Consider the following 12,368-nt stretch of genomic DNA (forward strand, 5'->3'; position numbering starts at 1 on the left):
TTGGGATTGCACCTTGAACATAATYGGTGCATCTGAACTAACTGCTGATAATCATTATCAGTATAGCATATAATTTTAACAGCACGGAGATTATTTCATAGTTGTTAAGTGTAATGTTGAGTGTCTTTACAAATGATGATTTAATAATGTTCTTTGACATTTTAATTCATTGACTAAATATTCTATAAAATTATATTTAAAAATCCGTTGAAAAACTCTGTAAAGCAGTTATTTATCTACTATTTTGTCTCTTTCTTAGATTTGTTGCTGGAGTCCATGTTCAAATGTTTCATTACGTGTGTTTGGTCCATGACACACACAAAAAATAAGAACATTTTATTGTATTTTATTTAGTAAGATGATTGCATTATGTGTTCGTGTTGCTTTTATTACCCCTGGCTACAGGTACGTTCTGGTATTTCCTATAAGGAACTGCCTTCTGTATTACAAATACGTAGACCTTTCCTGAAAAAGTCATGTCAAGTTCCTGTCTGTATTATCATTGTATTGTGGCATACAGCTTGGACTTTTTTTGTTTACGGAAAATAGTAAGAGTAAACATCAAATTTCTAAAATGTGATCAAGAACTCCAGGGTGAAGAGCAAATAATATGATATTGTGTATGTGTACTCATAATACCTTAAGCAGAAATTGATTTTAAAAATTAGTTACTGTGCAGTTTGGCATCATGCTGGTCAAATCTGGATTCATGGATTTTCTACATCTGTATATTTTTAATCTTTTTACTTACAAGTATATGTAATCTTGTGCTGCATATAATATGTTACTATATTCCCACATTAATTTAAGAGAAAAATACTGTTTTCCATGCATCTCCCTTCTTTTCTCTAGGCAAAAATGTGTTAGGGTGTCATGTTGATGACATTTAATCATAGTTGCATTCAGTTTTTTGTATTTGTTAAATCAATTCTTTCTGTACATTTTAGAAATGAAAATATTATTTAGACAAGTTACTGGTAAAATGAAATAAACCTTTTACAATTATATTCATATATGTGTGTGTATAGGAAGAAGAGCAAGATCAGGATACCATAGATGGAAAGATGATTCAATGGACATTTCTTTCTCCTTCCCAAATTAGTGCTTTGTCAGAAGAAAATATAGAAGGAGTTCAAAAGTAAGTGACTATGATAACAGTGCTAGAACTAAAATTGATTAGAACTAATTAGAATTAATAGTGAAATAAAAATTGTAGCACGTTTTTAATTTCTATTGCGATGATTGTGATGTTGATCTTTGTCAGATGAATCACTCATGATTTAATACATGTTGTGAAAGATAGGATTTCTTAAGGAGATGTGTTTATCTCAGGATCTTACTAAAACAGTTAGTGTTTGCATAACTCTGTATTATAACATGTGAGACTAAAAAAATCAGAAAGATTTTGAAATCAGAAGGGTTTTAAAATTTCAGAGACCTTTAAGAAAGTATTAATAGGTAGTCATTATGGTACACTGGGGAAGAAAGGGACAGCCAAAGATTTGTGAGGTAAGCCCATGTTGTCTTTCCTTTAGCAACACTGTCTTGTTACTGGAAATAATAGTAGTAACAGCTAAATTTAGAAGGCCAGAAATACAGCCTGAGAGATTTAAATACGAAAATGCTAGACTTACATTGCAGGAACGGAATTTTCAGAAGTGCTTAAAATAATTTAAGAATACTTGTCTCTACCAGTAAATTCTGGTACTCTTAACTACTTCTGGGGAAAATACCCAAAACACACAAAGTTCTTCAGAATAAATGAAATAAATGAAATGTTTAAGAGAAACTAAAATATATTTCCTGAAAGATATTCTGTTCCTCTTCATTTTTATTTTAAGAAAAAAATCTTTAATTGATGGGATTTTTTAAGATACCTGGACAAGGAGTTTCTCCACATCAAGTAGTAAAAAGGTGAAAGAATTTTTTTTTTCACTTACTCTTTTCACTTCTGTGATAGGCCACCCACTTTAATAGAAACAGAAGCATGGAACTCACTGGAGTCTAAGATTTGTTCAATGACACAATTTCCTGCTAAACCTTCTCATCAGTATTAAAAAGGAAAATGCTGAGAGTCCTTATGTTTTTTCTTTTCTCAATTGATCACATATGGATTTATGTGTGTGTGTGTGTATTTATACAAAGAAACACTGCACAAATGGATCTTAAAGTATATACTACATCTAATTGAAAAGGGGATGTTTGCAGAGTATTTTGTGCATTATAAGCATTTTAGATCCATGAAATTTCATTAGTACACCACAGTGCATCATTTTTATATACAAGGGTAGTTTGAAGGCCGCAGATAGGAACAGAAAAACAGATAGATGATCTGATTCAGTAAGAGAATTTTAATGTCGCGTGTTCCCGTATGTCTTGGAGTTTTATACTGCTGTTCATCTCCATAGCACTTGAGCACTTTTCATGATGGAGGAAATAGCAATCAAAATAAGGAAGAAATCTAAAGCACCCATCATTTCCCGATCATTTATAGACAGAGTTGTCAGTAGTTTGCTTTACAGAATATTGAGAAGATGAGTACTGGCATTGTTAGCAGCACCAGAAAAATCTAAATCCTTCAGAAGTTCTAATTATGAAAACACAGAGTTGGCAGAAGCTTCAGAAAGAAAGGATATGGACTATTTCAAACCATGGCAAGTTCAGTTGGCCACATTCCACCTCTATTTCAGTACATAGTTAAGTGTCTTGTACAGCTGTACAAATTTGTCAGAACAAAGGAATACATATTTTAAACAAAACTGATTGAATTATGCTTTTTACTTTGTTAACTATTGAGCCTTTAATTAAAAAAAAAACTTTCATCTTGTTTGACAATGTATTTCTGTTAGTTTGGTGAAAATCCTTAAAAAAAAAAAAAAAGAAGCACTTGCCTATCAGTAGGTCTGAGATTAATGCTTTTTATTAGGAAGGAATAAGAAACTGAGGGAACAAAAAAAGTTTAGCTCTTTTATAGGGGAGGAGAAATTGTAACTACAACTGACACCCATATCATCATGTGTAGTTAAGAAGCCAGAGACTGCTTTAATACAAAATTTAACTACTTCAGAAAAAGCTGAGGTTGTACTGCAAGAACTTGAAACTGAAGTCCTGGATCTGATCCTGTATATGATGGGGGAAGTAGAAAAGTTCATACAATAGTAGAAGACATTATTAATTCTATGTTTGGATAGAATATAGGTAAATAGGTTAGCAACAGCATGGTCTCCCTAAAGGGAATGTATTTTTCTCTCATCACTGCTTTTTAAATTCAGTGAAAATTTTCCAGGGTGTGCCAATAAAATAGGATGAAGCGCTTTCCTAAAATCTAAACTATTATGAAAGTGGAATTTAAACATCTAAATAATTTAGATGTTTCAGTAATCTTATATTGTATTATTTGCATGAATTACAAATATAACTTTTCTTCAGAGGGTACATGAAAAAGGAATGTTAAACAGGAGCAAGATCACTTGTTAATATTGTAAACATGTATTAATAAGAGAAATACTAGTAATAGAAAGTGAGACTAATTGACAYATTTTATTCTACAACTCCATCCCTGAACAAATATTGATTTTTCTCTTGGTTTTTCAGTGTATTTTTTTTCTGATTTTTTTTTCCTCTCTCATATTTGTTAATTCATTGACCATATTTTAATATTGAAATAGCATCTGTTGAAAAGCTGTAGGTGTTTATTTTTTCCAGTTGGCAGTTTGTCCTCTTATCATGAACACTTATACCTTGAAAATGATGTAGCTAAGTTTCAGGAAAATGTGTGTGTGTGTGTATATATATATATGTGTGTGTGTGTGTATATATATATACATATATATAAAATTACAAGCAGGCTAAGGTAATCTTTGGAATCTATAATTGTTTTTTTAATCTCAATATCTTACTATATGCTATTTCTTGTTAGAAAGCTGGAAGAATTCCTGAATTTTAAACAATTAAAAACATCATTGAAGGAAGCTATTTTGCTAGATTATTATACCTCAGGATTTTGGTGGGCTAAAGAAATGAACTTCAGTCTTACACAACTCACAGGATTCATGGGTCTGTTAAATTTCCTACTGGAGAACCTCAGTGGTAAGTATAATTAAAATTATAAAATAAAAATACCTGAAGTGGAAGACAAGAATGTCTTCCAGTCATTTTAACAGAATGATTTTTAATTACAAGTAATTGTAAAATTATTTATTTTCCTCTTGAATGTTGGCACGTTATAACTTGTCCTGATAATAAGTCTTCTTGACTGACATTAAACTTTGGTTAGAGGGGAATGTAGTCTGTTTAGCAGAATTTTCCTTGTTCTTTGTACAGTACATGGTGCAAGAGGGCCAGGCCCTGAATAGGGCCTGAATAGACCTTATCATTCCTTTGGTAAAATAAATAATAATTGCAGTAGAGAGCAGAGAACTCTTAAATTCTGGTTCCAGCTCTATTGGTGACAGACTCTCTCTAGCCTTGGGCACATTTCTCTGCTGTTTGAGATAATCAGTACATCCTGTAATGATTTACAGCGGGTGAATTACATTTATTTTATCATTGGAGGTGAACTCTTAGGCAGCTTTCTATATACCAAATACTGCACTTCTGGCACAAAATATATAGGTTAACTAAGAATTGGTGAAGGAAGTAAACTGGCATCACTGCCAAAGATGAAAAACAACAATAAAAGGACTGTAGCTCCTGCAGCTCTGAAGAAGTTTGCTGCAAAGTATATATCTTTGGTCTAGTGGGAACAAAATAGCCATAAAAATTGTAGTAACATCCTCTCAAAAGCCCTTTTCAGAGATCACAATGCTTACTTAACATTCACTTTGAAGGTAAGTATGTCGAGAAAAGTCCATCCCAGAGGAAGAGTGAGAGGACTCAGTGGTTCCATTCAAAGGGAAAGATGAATATTTAAAACTCAGGCTCGTAATAGAGGTTATATTCTTTCATTGTGATTTAATTCAAGGGCTTTTTGACTTGGAATTTTGACAGAACATGTACGTGCTTTATGATCATTGGAATTGCAGTTGTCCTTCCTGTTTCCAATGAGAAAGCATCATAGCATATGCTAACTATGTTAGTGCAACAGTGGAGGAGAAGGGAACGTGTCAGAAATCAGTTTTATTAGACTGTGTGTAATGCTTGTGCACCAGACAGGGTGGCAGCCCAATGGCTTATTAAAGCTGACTGACATTTTTCAGGAATATGATCTTAGTTGCATAAATCTTTGCCAAACTCTAACTCTTTAAGCTGAAATTTTCTGTGACAAGGTCTACCTCAGCTTAATTTTTACATAGAAGTTTAAAATAAAGCAGTTAAATGGGCTTCCAGCCAGAAACAATGGGAAAAAAATATGTTCTTTTGTGTGTGTGAAATGATCCTGGTATGTTTTTTTTAACAGGTCTGATACCCCTATGCTTTGAAGTAAAGCAAGGATGGTGAATTTACTTTTTGCTGTCCTGCAAAAATCCATTCAGATTTGGCTAGGATACATGGCCTTTGGGGGAAGAAAATGCAGTTTGTAAATGCTTACTAGAGATGTCTTAGATTTTTTTTTTCACAGCTAAATTTCCCAAATAATCCATCTTATGAAGTATGCTGTAGCCCAGGGCTGAAATGAATTTGCTTGTAATTACTGTTCTCAGCTGGTGCAAGCTGCAAGACCAAACATTGCAAATAATAGCAAAAAGCTACTATCTTCTAGAATTTTAATGACCATTTCCTTTTCCTTCCCTACACTGGACCTGGAAAAGTAAGCTGATTTGAACATAATAGCAACAACAATATAAAACAGGAAGAATTAATTTAAGAGGGATGTGGAAGCTCATTTGAGACTGGTAAAAGAGAGAGGAAAATTGAGATTTAGAAAGTTAGAGGCTGTGGATGATTGGGTGAAGAGAAACAGATGGAGAGCCAAAGAATCTTTGCTGCCTGGACAAGAATTTCTTGGGAAGAAAATGAAACAGGATAAGGATAACTGATAACAGAACAGGAACAGGATAACAGCTAAGGAGCCAGGATAAATTATTTCTGTGATTTGGTTTACCTTCTATGCATTGAAGATAACGGGCTCCGGTCCTACCTCATAGAAGTGCTGTGACAGGCATCCTGAGAGATGCAATCGAGACTGAAAATCAACTGGACAGAGGAAAGGGAAAATTTGGACTAGCTGGAGAAAGGGACTGGGTCTTGTGGCTTGTTCTCTGACTTTACTTTCCCGCTGGCTGCGATATTTCTGGTTCTATTACTCTTTCCCATTTCCTGTGGTTTCTCTTCTATTTCCTCTACGTTCTCTGTATGTATTGCCTCTGTTACCAAAAACAAAGGTGAAATTTTCAGGGTTTTGATTGCTGTACCACTAAAGGGCAAAACTATAAAGATCAGAATCTTTTAGTTTTTTTTTTTTTAATTTGTTTTTTGTACAAAGAACCAAGGAGCAGATCAGTAGAGTATTAAAGCAATAAGAAAAATAAATCTATTTCACGACTGCTAGATATGTCCTCATTTTCTACTCTATTTTTTTGAGATTTTATAAGAACAAGTAAACAGTATTTTTTCTTTCTAATTTCACCATAGTCCTAGTGATAGTATATGCTGAATACAAATCAGAAAGATGAAACCTCTAGTTTTAAACAGAAGGTTCAACAAATGCTGTGATATTTTCCTCTTTGTCAAGCCAGTTTATGAAAACAATTTAAATTTTAGTTTCAAGCTGGTTTGGCATTTGGCTTTGATTTCCAGAGTGGAAATACAAAGTAATTAGCTACTTCAGGCTTGCAAAAATCTCCCACTGTTTGATGATGCATGCAGAATATTAAGCATAATTAAATTTAATTAATTATGACTGTAAGCTCTTTAAAAACATATTGGTTACCCTTTTTAATATCTATTCCTGTATTACTGGTTTACATTGCAAGGGACTGGGTCAGAAGGACAGTCATTTACAATTCATAAACAACAGTAGATTTATTTTAAAGATAATCATACTATACACCTCAAATTTACCTGATATTCTGCCTACGGTTATATCTAATTAAGTAAAAGATAAACCTATAGCATCATATATATATATATATATCCTTATGATCCTTCTATTACAAGGCACCATCAGTGAATTTGTCATAGAACATTAACATACATTTCATTGGTAGGAATAATGGTAAAAGGCAAAAATGTTTGGCTGCTGTTTTTAAGTTTCTGCATGACTCATAACTTCTTAAACTTCAGGAAGTCTTGTGACTACAGTGTGCTAAACAAAATCTGGATTACTTTGCAGACAAACATATGACATTAGGTGATAACATAAAAGAACTCGGAAGAACAATGGCTGGAATAGGAGGAACTCATTCAGAAGGAAGTGGTGACTTGGATTTCTTCAGTGTTGAACAAGCCAAAGCAATCATTGATTACTTGAATATCAGGTATTTCCCAGGATCAATTATTTCTTATTCTAATAATTTAACACTAAGAAGTCTGCTTGTAAAGTAAGCTAAAATTAGTTAGTTGGATATGTTGATGCTCTACCAACAGAGTGGACACGCCAAACTTTAAAAAGAAAGAATAAACAAGTAGCAGTAAAGATCTGGCCTCAGATATCAAAGCTTAAGAAATTCAAAATTTAGACTGGAAGTTTATCTCCAATRTAAGATTATGCTGAAAAGATTCTTTTTGGTTTGTGTTTTGTGTTTTATTTTGTTTTTTTCCTGGATGATTTAAGGGAAAGCGGAGAGGGTAGTGTATAGAGAATGCTCTTGATTTCCTTTCAAAACATTATACTTAGATTCAAGTTGAACAAAAGCTTAGGTCATGTCTATAAGTATTTTCAGCCTTGCTAGCTGTAGTGGATGATTTAGCTGGTTTAAGGTTAGCCATTTTACAAAATTAATGGCTATGGCAAATCAGCATGAGTCATAAAAATGATTGCATTTCAAAGTCAGCAAAAATTCAGCATCTAGACAAAGAAGTCTCTTGACAGGTCTCAGTTTTTAAAGAGACACAGAAAGAGATGCAAACAGCAGTAAATTACTTATCTTAGGCTACTATCCAACTCATTTTTTCTATCGTATATCTCTGTATAAAGTCTCAATGATACAGTGAAGTGTAAAACTTATCTCCACTGACATGTCATAATCATAACAGTGGCAATACCCATATACCACTGTTTCTAGTATACGATGGACAGAATGCTTCTCAAGCTGTTGTATCACTCATGTATGCTGGGGGCAAGAAGAGATGGGAAATGGAAAAGATACTATTCTATTGCATGCTTATGTACTATGCTAGATATATATCCATTCAGCTTATTTCCTGACTTGAATGGCAATGCTAAAAGGAGGAAGTTTGGTTTGTAGCAGATGGGCATAAAAAATGAGGAAGATCGTGATGTCATGGTTGATCCAAATTTAGAATTGTTGGGAATTTTCTGACTATTCTTTTTCTAGGAAAAGTTTTACACATCAAAAATGTTTTTGTGTGTTTTCTTGGATGCGGAAAAGTGTTTCTTCATGAAAACAGACAGAAATGTTACAGTGGCTAATTGTATCCTGGTTTAGAGCACTCACAATTTCGGACTTGAGTGTTAAAACCCATCCCAGGTGATTTCTCTGGGCTATAAAGTCTGTCTGTTTTCCCTGCTCCCTCCCTGTCTGTCTGACTGTCTGTCTTTGTCTTATCTTTTTGGTGGAAAATGTAGTGAACTTAAGGTTCTTCCTGTTATGAAATCAGAACATCTCTTTAAATCTCAGATCTCTGTAGTCAAGGCAAACCAATGTCCTGCCAAGTACTAGCCCTAAACTTGAATGAAACTTGGCATTAAGATATCTCACTCAACTTTATCTTCTCCTTTCCCGTCTGTGCCTTTTACATATGTATGTGGAGCAAATGTTCTTTCCAAATTGAATCTCTATAGTTTGCGTGTAAACTATGTCTTGTCAGAAATCCTGTCCATGAAGCAAGTCCTTCATGGTCACAGGGATTTGGTGAGGCAGATTATGTGCTCTGTCCTACTACCACTGAAGTATTATTAACTCAATGGGAATACAATCAGACCACAAGGCTTTATCAGTAGATGACATTCTGGCCACCAGATACGTGATTTTATATTCAGATTCCGCTCAACTTGTAACAAGTACATGCTGTCACAAGTTCATGAATATTTAAACATACACTGGAGTTTATCATATGTATCCAATTTATACAATCCATTATCCCAATCATTTGAATTTCCTTTTTTCTAAAAAAAGAACTGAATCAGCGTACTTTTTATTTGGATTTTGAACTTACTCAGAGATAGGTGAGTGAGTTTTATTACAATACAAATTAATGCATTACTTCAACGTTTTTTTTATTTTAAATGATAGACCTATAGCTTTTTTTTTTTCCACTCAAGATAGTGTGACATGCTTTAGTTCAGATCACATTTTTACAGGTGAGTGATAAGCCCGTGGGATTTATAATGGAAATGAGGACAAACGCTTAGCCACGTTGGCACAAACTGTGCAGCAACTGTAATGACGCCTTCAGGTTTGGTGAAAGGTGACAGTTATCATCTTTTTATCTTGTCTCCTTGGGCAAACACGCATCAACATATCTCTTGACATTTTCTCTCAGGAAGCAGTGGAGCTAAGGAAAAATGTCAATGTTAATCACTTTCAGATTCTTATATGACATCATAAGATGCCCTATTCTTAAAAATCTTACTTGCATAAGTAAGATTCTTTTTGCATGATTGCTGAAAATATTGGCACAAAATCTTTTAATTGTTCCCAATAGATGTAAACAAACAAGGGAACAAAAAAAGCACATTGTGTAATACCTGAGAGAAGAAAGATAACTATGCTTTTGTTTTGAGCTAAATACTGAGGCTGTCTAATTTGTGATTTGATTTAAGGAACATTAAATGGAGGAATTCTTTCCTTACTATAGAGTTAAGGGTGTCAGGTTGAACGGACTTCTGCTTTTTTTTCCCCTTCTTCTTCTTCTTCTTCTTCTTTTTTTTTTAATATTCAGAATTGCCGAAAGTAATGAGATTTGTATTTGTGGGAGTATTATAAAATTATCTGTACATTTAACATAGTCCACAAAGAATACATTTTGAGACTCTAAGGGGAAGAACAGATTTTTATGGTGCTGTCAATCTGACTCCTTCCCAAGGCACTAGAATAAATAAAAGAAGAAAGTTCAAAATGTTAAGTTCTATCAATACAATTTGAAACATAGATATCGTTTTTTGTATGTCTATGATAATAAAATATTTTTTGTCTTTTCAAATAATCCCTGTTACAGTATTACCAGAAAATAGGCAGGTATCTGTGATGACAATAATGTCTTCATTAATCCATCTGTCATTTCCAGATAAATCCTGAAGTTYATGTAAACATAGTTCCTGTCTCTCCACTGAAATGTGGAAGGAATTCTTTGGTGAAGTATTATTATAAAAACATACAGCAAATGAAATGTCAAATACCGTAACTTAAATTAATTGCCTGTGTGATTGGGTTTGGGGAAAGGGAGCTTGTTACTTGTGGTAGCTCGATTTCTTAGACAAATTGGCAATCAAATTTATTTTTAAGAAATGATAATTGAATGACTGAATTAAATGTAAATGTAGAGTAGAACTTTTATGCGGCACTTAAAGAGCCAAATGTTCAATGAGGCTGCCATAATACTTCTCACAAAATCAGGAAATGCATCTGTACACATGTGCAAAAATACCTGCGACCATTCAGGCAAATGTGTATTTGAAAGTTATACAGATGCATTTGACTAAACGTCTTGGAAAAAGCATTACAGTCACGAGCGAGAGGCGGCAGTGCCACCTTCGCCCCTTCTAATGGGGAGCTGCTTTCAAGGGCCGGAAGACCCGCTCCTGTACCTTAGCTGGCCCTTTAGCACCGCTGAAATTAGAGGAAATTCTCTGTGGCCTGCAGTATTTCTTGAAGTCTCTTTGGTCCATGGCAGTGACCTGTGACACCTTGTAGAAAATGGTGGGGATTTGGGGAGGGACAGTTGCCTGAAACTGCGTGCACTGAACATGAGACTCACGCAGTTGATAGTATGAATGCGGCTTTGAACGCGGTTTCTGTGGTAGTTTCCAAAGAGCCTTACTTAGAAGGCACGTTTAATTGTTTCATAGTTAACAAATGTTTGCAAAACAGTTATATTTTGCCTTGAGATGTTCTGCTTGCTCTTCCTTCACCCCTTCTACTGTTTCGGTAGTTTTGGCCGGGAGTGTTTCTGTCATAATTTTTCAACCTGTTTCCATTAGGATTAATTTATTGTAAAAGAGAACTATCTTACTCRAAGGCACATATTTTTTCTAAAATGTACTGTGCCTATCATGCAGTTGGGTTTACTCTGATCTTCTAAAAAGAAAAACAAACAAACAAACAAAAAACCCCAAAACATTGTATTTTGAGCTTTGCTTGTTTCCTAGGAAAGCATGATACTTGATGCCCCAAATAAAAGCCAAAATTCACRTATACTTCTGCAGTAGTGAGAATTATTCCTGGCAGTCTATTTAAGAGACACTTAATRAAACAGGGAGGAGCTTCCCTAAAAGAAATCAAATAAAAACGTCGTTTTAAAATACTGGTGTACACCCTCTGAAGAGGGATAAGAAGAATTGTTTATCAGCGGCACATATATGCTATCTCTGTATTGGCAGTCGCCTTACAGACTGAAAGATGTGGAATGAGGGCACCACCTTTTGACAGATGACTTTGGAGTGGAAACTGTTGATTTCTTAATCTCTTGGCCCAGAAGTAAATAGTGTTAGGCTTTGATGTGTAACTGTAACACTTGATATCCAGTGGTAAGTAGCAGTAGCATTAGCATTAGCTGGATAGTTGCATACATGGTGTGTATTAGTTGCATCACAGAACCATAGAAAAATTTAGATTAGACGGGACTTCTGGAGGCATCTAGTCCAGCYTCCTGCTCCAGCCAGGGCTAACTTCAACATTAGGCCAGGTTGCTTATGGCTGTGTCCAGCCAAGTTTTGAGTATTGCCAAGGACAGAGMTGCTGCAGCCCTGCTGCTTAGCCTGTCCCAGGGCCTAATTGCTATCATGGCAAAAAATTTTTTYCTTACATTCAGTTGAAATTTTTCATGTTGCAACTTGTGCCATTGTCTCTTTGCCTTTCCTGTATACCTCTGGCTCCCTCYTCTCTGTACCTCCTTAGGTTGTGGATGACTGCAACTGGATCCCCCCTTTGGCTTCTCATCCYCTGGCTAAGCAAACCCAGGTCCATTAGTATCTCCTCCAGTGTCACACAGTCGAGCTCCGACCTTTGTATTGGCCCTGTGCTGTACTCCCTCCATGTTGTCCTTGTCTCTTGTACACAGGGGCCCAAAACTGGACACAGTATTCC

General features: G+C 34.8%; 1 protein-coding gene across 1 annotated transcript in view; it reads left to right on the plus strand.

Moving 5' to 3' along the window:
• The first annotated feature begins 368 nt into the window (after positions 1-368).
• The window catches only part of CABCOCO1 (ciliary associated calcium binding coiled-coil 1), a 46,057-nt gene continuing 34,057 nt past the window's right edge, over positions 369-12,368 (plus strand). The window contains exons 1-4 of the mRNA XM_085309354.1: positions 369-405; positions 1,029-1,138; positions 3,920-4,089; positions 7,274-7,418. Coding sequence (XP_085165480.1) covers positions 370-405; positions 1,029-1,138; positions 3,920-4,089; positions 7,274-7,418 — 461 coding nt within the window. The 5' untranslated portion in view covers position 369. The remainder of the gene's footprint in view (positions 406-1,028; positions 1,139-3,919; positions 4,090-7,273; positions 7,419-12,368) is intronic.

The sequence above is a fragment of the Rhea americana genome, unplaced genomic scaffold, assembly GCF_003343005.1.
Source record: "Rhea americana isolate MKP2758 unplaced genomic scaffold, rheAme1 scaffold_296, whole genome shotgun sequence".
Lineage (NCBI taxonomy): Eukaryota > Metazoa > Chordata > Aves > Rheiformes > Rheidae > Rhea > Rhea americana.